The sequence below is a fragment of the Mustela nigripes genome, chromosome 13 (genome assembly GCF_022355385.1).
Source record: "Mustela nigripes isolate SB6536 chromosome 13, MUSNIG.SB6536, whole genome shotgun sequence".
NCBI classification, from domain to species: Eukaryota; Metazoa; Chordata; class Mammalia; order Carnivora; family Mustelidae; genus Mustela; species Mustela nigripes.
The window spans coordinates 49,736,366-49,756,414 of record NC_081569.1 but is presented as its reverse complement, the minus strand read 5'-3'; the positions used below and the strand labels follow the sequence as shown (position 1 = coordinate 49,756,414).

The 20,049-nt window shown below is 44.0% G+C and overlaps 2 protein-coding genes across 2 annotated transcripts; both read right to left on the bottom strand.

Annotated features, from left to right (window-relative positions):
• Positions 1 to 1,249: 1,249 nt before the first annotated feature.
• On the bottom strand, positions 1,250 to 2,446 carry RNASE11 (ribonuclease A family member 11 (inactive)). The gene is made up of 2 exons (XM_059371096.1): positions 2,379 to 2,446; positions 1,250 to 1,871 (listed from the first exon to the last, which is right to left on the bottom strand). The coding sequence occupies exon 2, from the start codon at positions 1,847 to 1,849 to the stop codon at positions 1,250 to 1,252; it is 600 nt and encodes a 199-aa protein (XP_059227079.1). The 5' UTR covers positions 1,850 to 1,871; positions 2,379 to 2,446.
• Positions 2,447 to 6,214: 3,768 nt separating this feature from the next.
• On the bottom strand, positions 6,215 to 7,611 carry RNASE12 (ribonuclease A family member 12 (inactive)). Its single transcript, XM_059371095.1, has 2 exons — positions 7,552 to 7,611; positions 6,215 to 6,858 (listed from the first exon to the last, which is right to left on the bottom strand). Exons 1-2 carry the CDS (start codon positions 7,583 to 7,585, stop codon positions 6,383 to 6,385), a joined length of 510 nt encoding a protein of 169 aa, XP_059227078.1. The 5' UTR covers positions 7,586 to 7,611; the 3' UTR covers positions 6,215 to 6,382.
• Positions 7,612 to 20,049: the final 12,438 nt, after the last annotated feature.

Genomic DNA, 20,049 nt, shown 5'->3' with positions numbered 1-20,049 from the left:
CCCCAAGCATTTCCTTCTATCACCTTCTCCTCTGGCTGCCAAGAGAAAAGGGAGTGCCAACTACCCACCTATTTAGCCAAGCCCATAGTGACTGTTAACTTAAGCACCAACACACTGACAAGGAAAACCCAGCTAAAAGATACACAAATATCTGCCCTTAATGCCTCATCCTGGTTGATTGCCAGAGTTCTGCAGTTTTAATGCAATGAGGATTCTGCACAAAATTTGAACAACATTAGGAAAACTGACATCTAAAGAGTGATGTACAGTAAGAAAAGTGTTTCAATGATGTAACATTTATTTACAAGCCTTTATTTGAAATCAGGACATAAAAAAGAATTGTCTTGGGGTGGAGGGAGGATGTAAGATGAGGGAGCCAGAACATGTAGGCACACCATTAATGAACGAGATCATTGCCCATACTTTATGTAGAGTGTTGAACCATAAAAACTTATAAATACATAATTGGTAATAAAAAAAAATCCAATATGGCATCATAAACAAGATTGAAGACTAAGCCTGCCCAGCACTTGGCTCAGATATCTCATTTGCCATCTTTCTACCTGCTCTATTCCTCCGGGGCTTGCCATCCCTCAGGAAATTATGGCTATGCTGAGTAAAAATGGCAGTACGATCTTTATTACTCCATCTCTAGCAACCTGGGGTATGGATAATGGAGGAACAGAGATTGCACAGGGCCAGACCTGTTGACTGAGGGCAAGAGCTAATCAAAAAAGCAGCTTTTTCCTCTGGCATCTTCTGGAGGATCGGGAGACACCTGGTGACATGGCCGGGTGCTCAAGTTTGTGTGTATCAATGTACACATTTATTTGAAAAGAAACAGTGATAATAATATCCCTGATGCTCATTCACTATTTCTCTGAATAGTCTCAGTGGCAGTACCATTAACTTTCAATTACCAATATTGGTTTGGGGCCTTTTCTCCTCAGTTTTGTCAAGCTGGGTGGACCCTACTTCTTGGCTTTATAGCTATGCTAGGATGGAATTCAGTTTAGTTCAGAGAAACTGTAAGAGATAAAAGAAAGAGAGTATCTGTACTCCAGGATCAGTTATAAATTTTAATCAAATTCTCCACAATTTGGGATTTTTTCACTTTCCAGTTAGTATAGATAACCAAGAGTTTACTACAGAGATGAAAGGGTAGATACAGATAATAGAAGTAAATAAACACAATGAAAATAAGTATGTCCTTCTTTAGATGGACTCTGGTCTCAAAGCTCCATAGGATTTACAACTTAGAGCCACTAACTAACCAGCTCATCAGAGAATGACCTGTCAGCACTGCCAAGATTTTCTTTAATGAGGTATCACTCTGGTATTGGCATCTGGGGAATTGTTTGCCCATGGTGAGTTGGCACATAGTGGTGTCCAGGTCTGGGTTCCTAGAGCAGCTTGTGCCAAGATTCTGTCCATACTTGCAGCTGGAGGCTTTGGGGGCTCCATGAATCACTTCCATGGAACCATGGATGAAGTTGTAGCTTAACCTGCATGACTCATTAGCTTCTGAAACTTTTCTCCAGGCCACCAAGTCATTGCAGTACTCTTTGTCATTACCTGGACTGTCTCCTTTGGCGAAGGTATAATGTAATCTTCCGAAGGTCAACAAAGAGGAAGACAAGATACCCCTGGACAAACTGAGGCTGGTATTTTTATAGAACAGAGTCAAGTTCATTAATACCTCAAGAGTCTGTTTTTCTTGGTCCCTGTTTGCCAAGTCATACTTCATCTCTCCCCTTGAAGATTCCTCTTTAATTATCTCCATTATGCTTTCTGAAGCTCCTGTGAGAACCAAACCTAGGCTGAGTAGCAGCAGAGAGAAGGTCTCCATCTCAGATCTAGGATAATCTCTTCTGTAATAGAAATTTTAAAAAAGTAAAAGATGAAAATAAGCAGAATATTAATGAGATCATTCTCTTTTCCTTATGGCAGTTAGTTCAGGGTTGACTCCGACATACAAGCTTGGGCTCCTTCAAAGGAAGGATGATGGCATGAAAAGGTAATCAGTTGTGGAATTTGCAGACCCAGCTTCAAATCTCTGCCTAACCACTCATAAACAATTTACTCCGCCTCTTTTAACCTCAGTTTCCCCCATGTGATAAAAGGAAAGGTGAGACTTATATAAGGGAATGTGTTTAAAGTGCCCCAAACCAAGTAGTTAGCTCTCTCCCTTTTTCCGGTGTCTATAATCTCACTGGAAGGGTTTGTAACCCATATTGTGGCTCAATAATCTCACCCAACACATTCCTTACTACTGCCAGGTCTCCTACAGCCTCACACGGTACCTGACGCATGCCAGCCATTTAAAAACATCGCTCATTTCTTTTCCCACCCAACCTCATCATGGAATTCCTCTTTACCAGTTCCTTTGGCAAGTGGGTCCTACAGAGAAAGAATCCAGCTTGCTACAGGACCATGAAGTGAAACTGTATTTGTTTCCTGAAAGTTTCTGCTATTGGTCTAGCTGAGGGAAGGAGGGGCAAGAAAGGGTAGCTAGAATGGCATGAGACAGAAGGAGGAGACAAGAATGCTCTGAGAACTTCATAAATAAGCCTTTGGCCACCAGAATCCCTGTGAAATGGGCAGCATCACTGTTCCTTCTTCTGTGGAAACTTCCCTGTTTATCGTTTAACCCAGTGATTTGTTTTTAGTTTTTTTGAAACCCTATAGCATAGATTATATCACACTTCATTTTATATGTTCTTATTTTTTTTTAGAGGTTTTTTTTTTTTTAATTTGATGGAGATCACAAGTTGGCAGAGAGGCAGGCAGAGACAGAGGGAAGCAGGCTCCTCGCTGAGGAGAGAGCCCGATGCTGGATTCGATCCCAGGACCCTGGGATCATGACCTGAGCTGAAGGCAGAGGCTTTAACCCACTGAGCCACCCCAGCGCCCCACATTTTATATGTTCTTATGTTCTTTTAAATTTATTTACTTCATTTTATATGTTCTTTTTAAAATTTTCACGTTAGTTGATATATGTAATTCTTTTTTCCTTTTTAAGTATGAAAATTCCTTGAGCCTGGAACTTAGTTTCTGCATCTTTTTATTCTGTACAGAATCAAACACCAAACTGCAAAAATGCTTGTTTCTCAACATTTGTTAACAACATAACATGGCTTGACAAATGCAGAAAATCCTTTACTTAAGATCAGTTTTGGGAAATTCATAATGAAAATCTCAGAAAGAATGGTTATTCAGGGTGAGAATTCTTTCTCTTGCTCTAGAAAGCATTTCTTTCATTACCACGTCTAAGAGCCTCTATTTCCTTGTATCCCTGCATTATCACTCTTAACCTCCTAACCACTTCTCCTTGCCCCTCCAATTCCCTGGATATACTACTTTTCTAAAAAGAGCACTTGAAATTACTATTTCAAAAACCTTAAAATATTCACATTGCCTGCTGGAGGTATTCTAACCCCCTGAGGCCACCTAGTCAAGGCTCTTCTTGATCTAATCTCAACCTGCTTCTCAGGGCTCTCTCCCATTATTTTGGTACACAAAGCTGTCCTAGTCAAATCAGCGTGACCCACCCTTCTCTGAATACGCCCTATTCTGTCTCTCCATTTTTGGTCCTTTCTTGGAAGCCTACTCTTTTCTGCCTCTTGAAATCCTTCAAAGCCCAATTAAGTCATATTCTTTCTTTAACACATTTTTCACTAATTAAGTCTACCAAATCCGTTGTTCACTTCCCTGGTCTTCTTATCACTCATTTCTTTCTTTTATTATTATTGAAGTATAGTTGACAGGCAATATTGTTAGTTTCAGATGTGCAACATATTGATTCTATAATTCTATATAATCATTCACTTCTTATGCCACTCATTTGACATGAACACAAATGGACTTGTATTTTTTTATATTTAATTTTAAAATGTTCTGGGTGTGAAATTAGAGCAAAGACCCAGTACTAAGAATATATGAGCCTTAATAATTGGGGTTGATTAGATTATTGATAGATGATCAGGAATTAATGGATGTATTCATGTGTGTGGCTTGAGCATAGACTTGCTGCAAGTTGAAGGGAGTAGAGAAGAAGCATTTAGATTTTTTTCCTAAATATCTTCTACTGTCAACATCAGTAGTGAGATGATAATAGAAAAACAGAAAGACAATGAGGAGAAAAATGAAAAGGAAGAACAGTGCAGAGATTCTGCACTGAACTATTTTTCTGAAACATTTTTTCAAGTGCATAGAATTCATAGCTACCTGGGTTTGATTTGGACTACTACGTGTCCATTAAAAACAAAAACAAAAACAAAAACATTCTTGAACTACAAATGTCTAAGACATTGAAATTCATTTGAATTGGGTCTTGATCCCTATTGAATGAAAATATTCTGAGAATAAATTCCACTGGAGAGTCTCAGTTACTCACACCTTGGTGGGAATGCATTTATCTGCAAGTTATTGTTTCTACTTAGAAGGAGGGAGGTTGAGGGAGGAAGGAAAGAAAAAGCAGCGGGAAGGAAAAAAGAGACAATAAAGCCTAGTGAGAGGTCCAGGAAAAGGAATCAGAATTCAGAACATAGAAATAGAGACTTTAAAGACTCATTTCAGCTACTTCAAAATTTTGCCCAAGAAATTATGGGGCTATAGGTCATATGCTAGGGACCACTTGATCCTGTTCAGCTTCTTTGGTGACATCCAAACGTCCATGAAGACAGCAATGACAGTGGGACTTCCCTGGAGAAATGGGTCTTGAGCAAGCCTTGCCTACTTACAAGGATGCAAAGTGTCCTTTACTTGCAACTGTAAATGTCCTCTCTCTGTGAACTGAATCAATCAGTTAGAACTTGATGCTTGCAAAAGACAGAGTTAACAACTAGCATAGGTGTACCTCCTTTTCTGATCTGACCTTGAACTAAGTCCATATAAATAATGCAATAGTTGAAGTCTCTCGACTGAAAAGATAAGAACAGAAAGGGCCCTCTAAATCTTGTGCATTGCCTGTGTCCGCTCTAGGTCACTGTGTTTCTGACTCTCACAGGATGGAAATATCATAGCTCAGAATCAATGACCCCATAATCTGGCGCTTAGCTGCCAGTTACCCCTTGTTTCTCGCTACTCCTCTGTACTAACCCTCCCCTCCAACAAGGAGAGATGGAATTGTGGAGTAACAGGCCTGGAAACCTCAAAGACTAGCTAGTCCAAGCCCCTCACTTCCCAGGTGTGGGGACTCATGCTCAGAGAAGAACAGGACTTAATCAAATCCCCGGAATAAGGAGCCTCTCCTTCTTTTCATTCTCTCCCCTCGCCTTCTAATTCTAAAGATGCCCTGCCCACAGCTGGATGTGATAGAGCTAAACAACCAACTCAGCTGTAAGATCTAAAAAGGGAAACAAGTTAGGAGTCTGGATGCAAGTTCTCTGTTTCTTCCAGGGATGCAAGAGGAGGGGCACAGAGCTCTGAGAGTCTCAATCCCGTCCTAGAAATTCTGATTTGCTACTCTCCAGTCTTTAAGGGATATGGTTTCTGACCAGTCAGGCAATCCTTCCGATCGATCTCCCTTTCCCTTTCTTTCAAGGCACAGAGGCAGCTGCTGAATGGAAACAGGTGCAGTTTGAATTATATGTGCCATCTTTAGAGAAGTCCCTAACTGACTACTCCAAGTGCCTCAACACCTAGGATCAAGTGTGGGAGTACAACGTGATGAGAGGAGACACTCAACTCCAGGTACAAAACTTAAGGAGGCTACCAAAAAGCCCCGTAATCAAGATAAATAACATTTTAATGCAATAGTTAAAAATCTTAATTTAATGCAAAATAACATGTGATCAAGAATCTGACCCTGTACTGGCACATTTCACTAACACCCTAACTCCAACCCCGTCAGACTGGATCTTGACTTAAAACTTAGATATTTTATTCACCAGAGATTTCTGCATGATTTCTTAAATGTGTGTATCTAGATTATTGGGATTTTGGGTGCCCCTTAAATTTTGAACCTAGCTAGTCCAAGCCCCTCACTTCCCAGGTGTGGGGACTCATGCTCAGAGAAGAACAGGACTTAATCAAATCCCCAGAATAATTCTCTCCCCTTGCCTTCTAATTCTAAAGATGCCTTGCTCTAATCTCAGTTCTGCCTCAGATTCACTTTTGGCTCTCAACAAATGACCCAAAGAAACGGGACAAGAAATTAAAACACATGCAGAGTTTATGATTTAATTCAGTAGAGTTTTTTTATTATTATTATTAAAGCAGAATAAAAAGATTCCAGCTCAGCAATAAGGGAAGGATAAATGAATTACTAACAGCTACCCAGTTCACTCAAGGCATTACCCCAAGTCCACAGTTCAGGTGTGCCTTGAGGACAGCAAGTACCCCTGAGAGAGAAGAGAGGATCCCAGGTGCTGCTCTCAACTTACTCAACATACCTCTGGAGACTAACTGGCCCCATGTCATCACAAGTGACCATGATGAACCCCTTTATGGAGGATACGCTGTACCTGCAGGCAGGATATCTAGTGCCTCCAATGAGCCCACACACAGTCATTTTGAACTTGGTCATGCTCTGGTAACATAAAATGGAAGAATGGTTCTGACAAATCCTCTTCTTGGAAGAGGTGCAGACCTTATTGATATTTCTAGGCCTCTCGTGGATGAAAACGTGCTCCTTCTTGCAGGTGTTGTCAGGTCCCCTGATGACTCTTTGCAAGACCATGTGGTTGCAGTACCGTATGGGAATGTCACTCTGAGGGTAGTCTACATGCAGCTGCTCCATGGTTGGCCCCTCTCCTTTCTCATTCAGCTCATTCTCCCAGAACAGAAGCAGCAGAAAAATGACCACCATTAGGATCATCAGAGGTAAGAGTCCCTTCACATCTTCTGCTCTAACTCCTATAGAGTAAGAAGAGATAGGACATAACCAAGGGTAATCAGATTCCTCAAGCCCCAGCCCATGATTTTCTCCCCCACACTTGAGATATTTTACTTCCTTCTCTCTGCTAATTGAAAACTCATGTGAGGAACACCTGGTTGGCTCTGTCAGTTAAGCATCTGCCTTCAGCTCAGGTCATAATCCCAGGGCCTGGGGATCAAGCCCTGCACTGCAGTGGGCTCCCTGCTCTGTGGGAAGCCTGCTTCTCCCTTTCCTGTTCCCCCTGCTTGTGCTCTCTCTCTCTCTGTCAAATAACTAGCCAAATAAACAAATAAAATCTTTAAAAATGATAAATAAATTCTCAAGTGACCCTGCAAACTCAAAAGCCCTTCTGGACTATTTCAGCTCTCCAAGTCTGGCACTGAACTGTTCTCTGATCAGTCTGTTGTGTTGTATTTGTTTTGCTTCTGCAAGCTCCTTGAGAGCTGCTGTTTCTCTTGAATCCATCAGAGTGCTTACCACAGAGCCAAACATATAGAAGGATGCTCAGAAGTACCCATGCCTGATTGTTTTTTTCCTATTGCCAAGTGACTTCCTCTCCCATAATTGTATCAACACTAATTCTATCCAATTCCACATGTTTTTCAGCACTGCCTACCAATCTGTTCTTCCCAGTTCTTCCCGATCTCTCCTACTAGGCTAGTTCCTCTCACCTGTTGTTTTTGCTGTAGCTCTCACTGGTAACATATTCTTGTGATCATGGATCTGAGAAAGTCCTAGCTGTTCCTTGACAATAATGGGTAGGCAGCCAGTTGGGTGTGGGGAGGGCCAGACTATAAAGAGGGAGGAGCCTGGGGGGAGTGTGCTTGGGTGCCACTGGAAAGGACAACAAGTTACCTTCAGAGGGAGAGTTGACTAAGGAAGGTCCTAAATGTGTCCTCATTAAATAAGCGTGAACTTTCCCAAATGTTTATTAAGATCCTGATGTGTGTCAGACAGAGAATCCTCTGTTTTCCAGATTTTCAGTCAGTCCTTACTACAAACCCCTATTACCCTCATTCATTACCCCGATTTCATTAAAGAAGAGATGAATTGCAGAGAGCTTGAGGCAGAGAGGGAGATGGCAAGAGTAGCAAGAGTCTCACCCTCTCAACACTTCACACTTGAACACCAAGTTCTAGCAAGTGTCATTCCCATGAGGTGTCCAGGATAGGACAGAAACAACTCCCTGATGTTAACATTAGTCCTGATAAAGCCCTGGGCTGCTGGGGGTGGGGGTGGCAATGGTTCCTAAACCCTGCTGAACATTGGAATCCCCTGTGCAATTCTCAATGCCACCTTGAGGCATTCTACTTTAATTGATGTTGGGTGTGACCTGAGTTTGAGATTAGTAAAAGCTCCCCGAGTGATTCTAATATGGAGCAAAATTTGGGAATCACTCGCCTATGGTATTCTTGGCAAACTGACATGGGGAACGAGCAGACGAGGGTTTGGTGAAAGACAGAGTCATAAGGCATTGAGAAAATAGAAGACTTTTTATTGCTATCATCTCCTGGTCATTTGATATAGAAATGGGAAAATGGACTTATTTTTACTACTTCTTGCCCTGAAATGATTTCTCTCTAGGAGAGACAACAACATAGTCTCTCCTGTGCACATTGGTGTCTTTCTAACTGGTAAAAAGAAAAGGATTTGGGGGTGGAAAATACTGGAAAAGGCTTCAAAGAATGGGATCTCTTTCTGTATGACAAAAGCATAATTCCAGAGCATGAAAATGAACAACGAGGAGGTTATTATTTACTTTCCCCAAATGTACATAATGAGCATCATTTCAGAATTCAAACTGTCCTGTTCGGGGTGTGGGTTGCCCAGTGCCACCAAGACATAAATGCATTAATTAATTGTTTCTAGTGATCAAATTTTGATTCACACACTATTCGCAGAAACATTTCCACTGTATAAAGAGAAATATATATACATATTGTAACATGTTCAATATATCCTGCTGAGACTTCCAAGTAGTTGAATTACAGATGGTATGTTAAATTTACAAACCCGAAGGCAACATTTATCACAAAATTTATCCTCATCTGAGGCAGCTGAATCTGTCTGTACATTTCAGAAAATTACCCTGTAGAAATTGAACTGAGACTGGGTTCAATTGTTCAATAGTGTTGGCACCCTGAGAGAAAATACTTGTAATGTCTAAAACCAATTAAGAGTTAAAATCTAGGGGGCACCTGGGTGACTCAGTGGGTTTAGCCTCTGCCTTTGGCTCAGGTCATGATCTCAGGGTCCTGGGATCCAGCCCTGCATCAGGCTTTCTGCTCGGCAAGGAGCCTGCTTCCCCCACCCACCTCCCCGTCTGCCTCTCCGCTTACTTGTGACTACTCTCTCTGTCAAATAAATAAATAAAGTCGTTAAAAAAAAAAAAAAAAGAGTTAACATCTAGATATAATGGACTCACTCGTGTCATCAGTAAAAAGGAAACTTCAAGGGCATCTGCATAGCTCACGGAGTTAAGCCTAAGGTCGTGATCTCAGGGGCCTGAGATCAAGCCCCACAACAGGCTCCCTACTCAGCAGGGAGTCTGTTTCTCCCTCTCCCTCTGCCTGCTACTCCCCCTACTTGTATTTGCTTTCTCTCTATCAAATAAATAAATAAGATCTTAAAAAAAAATTAACAGAGAAGGAAAAAAACTCAAAAACAACGAAAAGCCAATTTGAGAAGAGAAAGCCAAAATTGAACGATGCTCAACTTCATTAGTAATCAAATTAATGGAAATTAAGCTAACCAATAGATATCAGTTCATAAACATCAGATCGCCAAAAATGAGAAATCTTACATCAAGTGCTGGTAAAAATGTTAGTGGCCATGAAAATCGGTGTGGTGATGCTGGAAAATAATTTGGAAGTATTTGGTGAAATGAAGAATGGGTATACCCTGAGCCCTTGTGAGTTCTTCCAGATGGAGCACATGGAAGGATATTCATTCCAGGTGGCCAAACAGGACTGGAAGCAACTTAAGTGTCCCCCAGTAAAGAAGCACTGGATACATAAAATAAAATAGTATGAAGCAGTTTCAAATAATGCACTAGATTTACAAATAGCAACATGGATAGAACTCAAAAACATGGTGCTGTGTAAAAAATAGTAAGAAACAGAATGAAAATTCTTTCCAGTTTATTTAAATTTAAAACATACATGTTCCAAAATATGACAACGAATTTCCCAAGGTTTCACAATATCTAAGTAGGATGGAAGAACATGGATTAAATACTCTAGCATAGGTGCCTAGGAGGGTGCGAGGAATCGAAGCAGGCACAAGGAATAAGAGAGGAAATAATAAAATTGAATAAAACAAAAGAGAAGCCTAGCATGGGCTGTAAATGGACTAGGACATACCCAATTCCGTGTGTCTGAAAAGGAGGAGGGAGAGAGGAAAGAAGGAAAGATGGAGGGCAGGGGGCAAGAGGAGGAGGAGAGGAGGAGCAGGAGGAGGAAGAAAAAGAAAGGAAGGAGTTGTGGGGGGGGGGGGGCGGGGAGATGAGGAGGGGGAGGAGGAGGGGGGGAAGAGAGGGAGGAAGATGAAAAAGATTAAGAAGAAAGGAAGGAGGGGCGCCTGGGGGGCTCAGGGCAGGATCCCAGGGTCCTGGGAACAAGGCCCACATTGGGCTCCCTGCTCAGTGGGAAGCCTGCTTCTTCTCCTTTTCCCACTCCCTCTGCTTGTGTTCCCTCTCTCTCTGTGTCTCTGTGTCTTAGTTATAAATAAATAAAATCTTAAAAAAAAAAAAAGAGGAAAGGAAAAGAGAAATGGGCTCTGTTTTTAGATGCCTGCCCTTGTCCTAAAACTCTTCTCCATACCCTGACCACCCCCCACTTTATTGAACCTTAGGACAATGCACAGGGCACTAGAGGAGCCACATAGCTGTTGGAAACTAAAATTCATGTCAGGCTGTAAAACATCATTATTACTCGTTTCATCACATGAATAAGCTGCCTTGCAGAGTGGCCAGGGAACTCCCCTGCTCCAGCCTCCTGTGACAGCAGGCAGCCATCTCCATCTCCGAGCGACAGCAGAGGAAGGGAACACATACGCTGGGTGCCTCCAGCTGTCCTGTGTTGAGGCCCCCACACGGAGAGGACGCGTGGCTAGGGAGAAATGCTCCGAGAGCTCCCAGGTTTGGCTCTGCTACAGGAAGCTGCAGAGGTTGTTCATGTCCTGCGGATGCGCTTGGACACCCTTGCAAGGCCTCTGCAGTCACCTGATGCTGTGCTCAACTTAAGGCAATGTAGCAGATGATATTTTCCAAACATGGCCACAAAATTAAGAGGTAGCATCTGGGTGCTTTTCTGAGAACCTGGGTGGGCCTCTGTGCCTGCTCCCACTAAGGTAGTATAGTGCAAAGGGTCCTGTGTGACTTTTGAGACTAGGTCATCTAGCTTCTGTCTGGCTGTGGCTCTCTTGGGACATTTGCTCCAGGTGCCTTCAGCGCCCGTGTATGAAGTCTAGCAATGTTGAGGCTACCACCTGGAGATGCCACTTGGGTAGAAAGAGATGCCCAGGTTGCCACACCCGTTCCAGTTCCCTGATGCTTGAGTCTTCTCAGCCCAGATGCCAGACTGTGGAATGGAAAAACCTATGCAATCAACCAACTCTGGCCGTCACGTGAATAAAAAAACAGGCAAGACCTCAAAGAAGAACTGTCCAGCTGAGCTCAGTCAGCCTCCAGATTCAGGATCCACCTAATTGTTCCTATTTTCCGTCACTGTTTTAAGGTGATTGTGAAGCAGCAGTAGATCAGCAGAGCACAGGACTCACCACTTCGCTAAATCTCCCAAAGCAAATCCAATCCCACAAAGGTTAAGGAAGTAATAGATACCACTGAAGTATTCCTGGATATGGAGTATAGGTTCTCACACAAACAGTAAAGCAAAATTAGTTTTATTTATTTTTTAAAAATTTTGTTTATTTATTTCAGAGAGAGAGGGGGAGAGCACAAGCAGGGGTGGGGGGGGGGGGGACAGGCAGAGGGAGAGGGAGATGCAGACTCTCCGCTGAGCCAGGAGCCTGATGCAGGGCTCAATCCCAGGACCCTGAGATGCTTGCCGGACTGAGTCACCCAGGCACCCTGCAGAGATAGTTTTAAAATCTCCATCTGATGTGAAACTCCTTAAAGTTTCTTTCCAACTCTCCAACTCTCTCCATCCCTGCTCAGAGAGCCTCCCCTGCTTTATGGACTAGCTCACAAGGTCTCCCGGATTCCACCAGCCCCCCATGCCCTCTACCTTCCCATCAATCACCTTGTGACCAAATAAAGACCCTTCCTGATCATTCAGTCACTTAAAAAAAAAATCAGTGAAGTCCTATAAGTAAATATTTTGCTACCTAGTGGCTATGAATCTTACTCTACAAACATGGGCAAGAAATTTACATTTCTTAACTGCTTCTGTGTCAAATTGAAATCAATTCTAAGTCTTCTAGCCTACTAAACTAGGGAGAAATTCAACTTACGCCATCATTAAGTTTCCTCTTCCTCCCTAGCTAGGGGTCCCTGAGAATCTGGAAGGCTTGCCATTCTTACTGCTTCCCACTATGGGACCTGTATTGGCCAACAGCACCAACCAAAGGAAAATCATTCTTATTGGTTTCCCTTCTATGTACTCTCCCTATGTGCAGAAACTTTAGAAGAATACTTTCAAATGACCTAATTTATTATAATTAGCATATTTATTGGTAGAATATACATTTTGATCTTAAATGCTCTTAATAGGAAGAGCCCTCACCATATTCCAAGTATCTTTCTTGATATCCTTTAATATTTTTGTTGGCTTCTGTATAAATTCCCAGGCTATCCATATATTCTAATACACAACTGGTTTTGAAAAACAACATAAAAAGCAAATCTAAAGGAGTTATCCTGACATCTTTCCCCGATGGCAGCTAATGACAGGAAACATGAAGTGACAGTAGTCTGAATGAGATGGAAGTTTATTTCCCATATAAAAGAGAGCCCGGGGTAGTTAGTCCAGGATTGCAATGTGCTCCAAGGTCCTCGACTTCAATCCCAGCACCTGGCTTCTCTGTCCTGGTGCAGATGGCTGCTCTAGCTCTAGTCGGCATGTCTGCATTCCACCACCAGGGGGAAGCAAGGCACAAAAGGGCCATGGCACTGCCTTCTAGGGGCACAGTTTCCCACAATATAGCCCCTTAACGTCTCACTGGCAACAACCTGGTCACGTGGTCACATCCAACTGCAAGGGACAGTGGCAAACGCTGGGTGTATTCTGGGTGAGCACGTGCCTGGCTCAAATTCTGGTGTCCTATGACCAAGGAAGAAGGGGGGAGTAAACACTGGGGGACAACCAGCGGCACTTCTGCTTGCCTTCAGGCAAACACTGTTCTGGAAAATGTTAATGAGTGCGCTTCAAGGAAAGAAGTGTCCTTGATCAAAAGTTTCAAAAATACTGTTTAGTAAGAGTCAAAAGATTCACAAAGCATGAGATTCTGAGATTCTGAGAAGCTAATCTTATTTTATTCAGAATTTTACAAACTGATTTGAGCATGGAGCTTCATCTGACTATTACTGGTTAACACTATTAACATCCAAAGGATCATCAGTTTGGGAAATGATGCAAGGGAGTAGGAGCCATAGATGGCATCTGAGTCTGAACCCAGGAAGCAATAAACAAAGGGAAACTAACTTAAATAATCCCAGTTTGTTAGATTTGGGGGATTGTCCTTTCTTTAATATTCACATAAAAATAATCCAAGGTACTGTTACGCTGAAAAGAAATAATAAAAAAAAAAGTTAATAAAAAAATAATAATCCAAGGGCACCCAGATGGTTCATTCGGTTGAACGTCCAACTCTTGATTTTTGCTCAGGTCATGATCTTAGGGTTGTAAGATTGAGCCCCATGTGGGGCTCTGCCCTGGATGTGGAGCCTGCTTGAGATTCTCTCTCGCCCTCTCCCTCTGCCCCTCCCCAACTCTTAAAAAAAAAAAAAAAAAATCCAAACGCATCCCTCACTGCTACTAGAATTTTAGTCCCCTTCCCAAAATGTTTTAGAAGCTCTCCAGAGGAGTGCTTTTTAAATTTCTTGTCCAAAACTGATCTTCCAGACTTGCTTGCTCTTAATCCCTGGACTCTCATAAGTGCTTCTCCCCATGGGGCTACAGCCTCTGACCTGCTTCACCATCCTCCCAAAGCCTGGATACGGCCCCCGTCCTGTACTCTCTAAAGCCCATGAAACACAAGGATATGGTGTTGAGAGGGAAAAAAACGTTATGTTTTGTTTTGTTTTTTAAGATTTTATTTATTTATTTGACAGAGAACACAAGTAAGCAGAGTGGCCTTTACTGAGCAGGAAGTCTGATGTGGGGCTTGATTCCAGGACTCTGGAATCATGACCTGAGCCAAAGGCAGCTGCTTAACCAACTGAGCCACCCAGGTTCCCCAAGAGAAAAATCTTAACAATAACTCACATGGACAGCTTCTAGCAGCCATCAGCAGGCCTTCACTAGAACTCCTTTTGAACGTCCCTTTCCTTGGTCATTCTGATATGAGGTTTGCTTATTCCCCTTATTATCCCCCGCTTTATATCTCCTCTTCCTCCAGTCCTGGGGCTCCGGCCCTCTACAGTGGTGACCACAGTGTAACAGCCCCCCCCCCCCCCCCCGGGAGGATGCAGGGCACAGTGATCATGCCACAAGGGGGAGCTAAGGGCACTCTTCTTGGAGATGGAATGTTCTAAGTGCTTCACCTAAAGCTGAGGAAGCATGAATTGCCCCTATCAAAGAAGGGGAAAGGACTGAGTTTGCAGAGTGTATTGGGGAAGGGTTAATAACCTCACCATCTGGCACCTGTGTGGCTCAGTCATTAAGCATCTGCCTTCAGTTCAGGTCATGATCCTAGGGGCCTGGGATCAAGCCCTGCATCAGGCTCTCTGCTCAGCAGGGAGCCTGCTTCTCCCTCTCCCATTCCCTTTGTTTGTGTTCCCTCTCTTGCTGTATCACTGTCAAATAAATAAACAAAATCTATACTAAAAAAAAAAAAAAATGGGGGCCTCACACTGACCCTTAACCACCACCCTTGGTCTGCCTGGCTCTCACAGATTAAAAAAATAGATATGCATATATGTGGTAGAGGGAGATGGCTTCTAACTGAAATGCTTCAGAGTTTCTTGGCTACTAATTAAAAATACCTGGGCCTTACCCCAGACCTACTGAATCAGTCTCGGGAGGTGAGGCCCTGGAATCTGCTTTTGTAATCAGGAGGCCATCTCGGGTGATTCTAATGCACACAGGTGTTTAGGGTCACCACAATAGATGAGCTCCGAACTGTAAACAGCATAATTTCTAAAGAGTTGGACCCATCTCACAATTTTTATTTATCATATTGTAATATGATACCCAGACCAGACAAAGGGTATGAGCTTGCCTCATGTCACATGACTAAGAAGTTCCTTGGACTGTCTCTCTCCCTGGACAGGGGGAGGACCTGCCCCCCAACCGCACCCCCTTTGGAGGAGGGAGGACTGGTCTGTATTCCTTAGTTGTGGTGCTCAGTTACCTGTGTTCTTTCAGCAAGTCTGGGAGCCATTTCATAGGGGATCATGGAGATGAACTGGGTGGTGTGAGTTCCACGGAAAGGAGGTTCCAAAGCCAGGCAGGAGGGCGGGAGAAGTGCCAGCGTGCCCATGGGCTGGCAGCAGGGCCCCGCAGGGGCAGGGAGTCACAGTGGGCAGCTGGAAAGCTGGGGATGGGTTGCATTTAGGAAGGTCAGTTAGGACAGAAGGGGCTCTCCTACCCCACCATTTTCTAACCCTCTTTGTGCCCACTTCTCTATCACCCAGATGCCCCTTCCTGAAGACTAAAAGTTTGGAAGTACTTCTAAATTGGGAACTGATTTCTTTCCTTTCTGTTAATTTCCACTAAGGAACCCTCCTAAACCATTTTCACTTCCTACCCTGGTGTGGAGAACAGCCAGATGATAGCTAGCTTGCTGATTGGCTTTTTTTCTTTCTTTCTTTTTCTTTTCTTTTTTTTTTTTTTTTTTTAGAGATTTATCCACTTATTTGAGAGAGAGAGAATGACCACTGGCAAGGGGCAGAGGGAGAGAGAGAGAGAGAAAAACAGACTCCCTGCTTAGTAGGAAGCCTGATGCAAGGCTCAATCCTAGGACCCAGAGATCATGACCTGAGCCAAAGAAGGCAGATGCCTAAACGAATGAGCCACGCAGGTGGCCCAGTTTGTTTGTTTGGTTTTTAAAGATTTTATGTATTTTATTAGGGGGGTGGGGAGGGGGAGAGGGAGATAATCTTTGTACCAATCCCAGAGCTGGACAGGGGCTCAGTCTCATGACCCTGAGATCATGACCTGAGCAGAAACCAACAGTCAGTGAGTGAGTGAGTTAACCAATGCTTTACCGGCTGAGCTACCCAGGCACCCCGATAGGTTTCTTTCTAACCTTGGAATTGAGCCTCGCTTGTGAGGAAATCTATGCTGGCTCCCATAAACCCTCAGGCAGCCAAAGTAAGCCCTGTATCAGGAAATATCTCTAAGTGCAGTGCAAAGGGCATGGGGCCTTACCATCTCCTCCAGGAATCTTTTTTTATGTTAACCACCTCCATCTCCTCCACACTTCCTGTATGTAATTTAGGCTGAGTGATTGCTCTGTGGGGCTGTGAAGGGTTTATTTGGCCTTCTTTCCCACATGCTGTGGGCTTCTGGAGATTCAGAACAATGAACCTGTTTGTTCTAGCACAGTACTGCCCAGCATGTCACAAGCAGTCAAAAAGTGTCTCCTGGGGCACCTGGGTGGCTCAGTTGTTGGGTGTCTGCCTTCAGTTCAGGTCATGACCCCAGGGTCCTGGGATCAAGCCCTGCATCAGGCTCCCTGCTCAGCGGGAAGCCTGCTTTTCTCCCTCTCCCACTCCCCCTGCTTGTGTTTCCTCTCCTGCTGTCTCTCTTCTACCAAATAAATAAATAAAAAGTCTTTGGGGAAAAAAGGTGTGGTGTGTAAAAGAAAATTCCTAAGATGGAGTCAGGCATGTGAAGGGGCCAGAAAATGGAGCCCAAAGCCCTTGGGGAAGGAAGCTGGAAGCATGTCCTCACCCAGATGGAATCAAACCTCAGTGCAAACAACATCCTGGAAAATGGCCACACAACCTGGCCACAAGGCTGCAAATACTCATTTTGCAGCCATTGCTTGTGATTGTCCAATCTCATTCTAACAGCTCAGCATTAATGCAGCTATCGCCAATCACATTTTAGGCAAAACAACTCTTGTAAATTCTCTTTCCTCTTTAAGTACCCTAACCTCCTTTGTCTCTGCAGAGCACACTTTTTGTCCTCTTGGTGCCTTCCAGATGGCCATCCCTAAGACCCCGAATACACGCACATTTATTCCACAGCTTGCCATTCTGTCTGGTGTTGGTCAACAGACGAAAAAGGGAAAGACTTCGGATCCTCTTCTCCCTCTGCCACGAACTAGCTGTGTAATCTTGGGAAAGTCGTGTCACCTCTGAGTCTGAGTTCCATCATTCTCAAATGGAAGTAGGAGAAACGAATAAAGGAAGACTTCGACTCATAAGGTTCCCTTCCTGCTGTCACAAAGTGAGTTTCTGAGCTAAACTTAAATGACCCCGAGAGCTGTTCTCTTCAGATGACAGTTTTCTGGCTACTACTTTTGTTTCCACCCTCCCCCTGCCCCCACACACAGAGGGAGTAGAGATGTGGTCTCTGCCTCCCAGCCTGGAGTCAGGGTGAGCAGTGGGCAAACGGGGGGGCTGGCTCTTGGCCACCAGGTTCAGAAGTGAGGAGATAGAGCTCTGATTAAGAAATGTGGTAAACGTGGAGTAACCCTATGAAATGGTTTAGGAAATTGACATTTTGGTCAAAGGTACACACACCTCCCCAAATCAAAACACTTACTATTATATTACCCAATGGGGGTCATGAAACATGAAGCACCCCTACTCTTAAGGGTTCACTGGCTACCTTTGGCAACCGCAGAGCAGTTCCCTAGACAAGCTGTTACCTGCAGGATTCAGGTGATACCTTTCTTCCTTTTTTTTTTTTTTTTTTTTGATTTTATTTATTTATTTGACAGAGAGAGATAACAAGTAGGCAGAGAGGCAGGCAGAGAGAGAGGAGGAAGCAGGCTCCCTGCTGAGCAGAGAGCCCGATGCGGGACTCGATCCCAGGACCCTGAGACCATGACCCGAGCCGAAGGCAGCAGCCTAAAACACTGAGCCACCCAGGCACCCCCAGGTGATACCTTTCTAAGCCTCTGGGCCAGCTGCCAACTGCCCTCCCAGTAGGTTTCTCCAGGTGAAAGAATCAGACTAAGAGCTTGTGTGTGTGCAAGAACAAGCTGCTCCTGACTTGGGCAGGCTGTGTTCACAATCACACCACAGGCTGTCAATCTCAGCCTCACAGTGAAAAGTCCCAAGTTGTGGACAGGGGAGATCCTGTTCTCCCTTGGGGTCAAAGGAAGACTTTTTTGTTTTGTTTTGTTATGTGTATCCCTGAAATGACTGCAACCAGGCCATGGCCCAGGGGAGGTCATGTTGAGTGGAGGTTGCCTAAGCCTGCCTTTTTTTTTTCTTTTCACCGTAACAGTACTCATTGTTTTTGCACCACACCCAGTACTCCATGCAATCCGTGCCCTCTCTAATATCCACCACCTGGTTCCCCCAACCTCCCACCCCCTGCCCCTTCAAAACCCTCAGATTGTTTTCCAGAGTCCATAGTCTCTCATGGTTCACCTCCCCTTCCAATTTCCCTCAACTCCCTTCTCCTCTCCATCTCCCCTTGCCCTCCATGCTATTTGTTATGCTCCATAAATAAGCCTGCCTTTCTAACAGCTGCTCGGTAGCTGCCTGCCCCCCCCCCCCATTTCAGATTTCCACTTCTGAGAAGGCTTTGATCTTAGCATATCTGGCTTCTCATGTGTGTCCTCAGGTCAAGCCCCCAGCAGTTTCCTTTGAATGCTCATTGGGGGAGGATCATTAACCGAGCCTTCCCCATGCACCTCCAAGGACATCCAGATCTTTCATATACTCCCAAGCTCTGCTCTCCTCTCCCCGCCAGTTCCAGCTCCCCTGAAATTCAGATAAGATTCCCTGAAAGAACAATTGTCCCCTGGCCCCACATAATCACTGAGGCCCTCAAGAATCAGATTCATTCAAAAAAACAAATGAATAAACTAGCTCCTTTCTCAGAAGCACCCAACTAGGACCGAAGGAGGCTCCGGAGTCCTGAAAGCTAGATTCCTGTCTTGACACTGGCTCTGCCATTACCTAGCTCTGTGGCCTGGAGCTTAATTTCGTGGTTCTCACCAACCTCTTTCAGTGGTGGTGCCTGGGAAGTGGAACGCATGAGGCCAAAACAACTGATAATTTTTAGAGTTGGTGAAAGCCATCCAGCTGTAACATTTCCTGATGCAGGGCTCTGTGCTTATTAGAAGCTGAGTCAGGGCTCCCCATGGTTTTTTGTCAACGTTATTATACCATGGTAATCTTTTTAAACCATTTTTTAAAAGATTTTATTTATTTATTTGACAGACAGAGATCACAAGTAGGGAGAGAGGCAGGCAGAGAGAGAGGAGGAAGCAGGCTCCAGGGAGCCTGATGTGGGGCTCGATCCCAGAACCCTGGGATCATGACCTAAGTGGAAGGCAGAAGCTTTAACCCACTGAGCCACCCAGCCACCCTGACCATGGTAATCTTTTTAAAACACACATTTAGTTCTGGGCCTGTGCTATCTACCCCCATCCCCACCAAAAATGTGTCAATGGCTTTTTGTAAGTCTTAAAATAATGACCTCTGCCTACCAACCTTGTATAGAGAACCTCACCTCAAACCATTCTCTCTGTGTCTCTCTGTCTGTCTCTCTCTATCCCTCCATACAGTCCTCCTTTCAGTTCTCTAAACTCACCAAGCTTTCTTCCAGCTCAAGATTCTTAACATCTAGTTCTCTCATTTTGGAATGTTCCTGACTCCACTCCCCATCCCCATTCTGCCTGGTGGAATCCCACGGGTTAAATCGTGTGGGTCCCTCCTTTCTTCACCCCAGAGTAAGTGAACAGCTTCTGTTTCGTTTGCCTACCACTCTGTATTTTTTTTCTTCGTGGGCTTTATCACTAGTACAATAAGTTAATTGTATTTCCTGATTTTTAAAATTATCTGCTTATTTCATTAGGGT

Coding starts and splice junctions, on each gene's coding strand:
- RNASE11 (XM_059371096.1), bottom strand. CDS start 1,849: ATGGAGACCTTCTCTCTGCTGCTACTCAGCCTAGGTTTGGTTCTCACA.
- RNASE12 (XM_059371095.1), bottom strand. CDS start 7,585: ATGTTACCAGTGAGAGCTACAGCAAAAACAACAG. Junction 6,859..7,551: donor AGCTACAGCAAAAACAACAG/GTGAGAGGAACT, acceptor CTTACTCTATAG/GAGTTAGAGCAGAAGATGTG.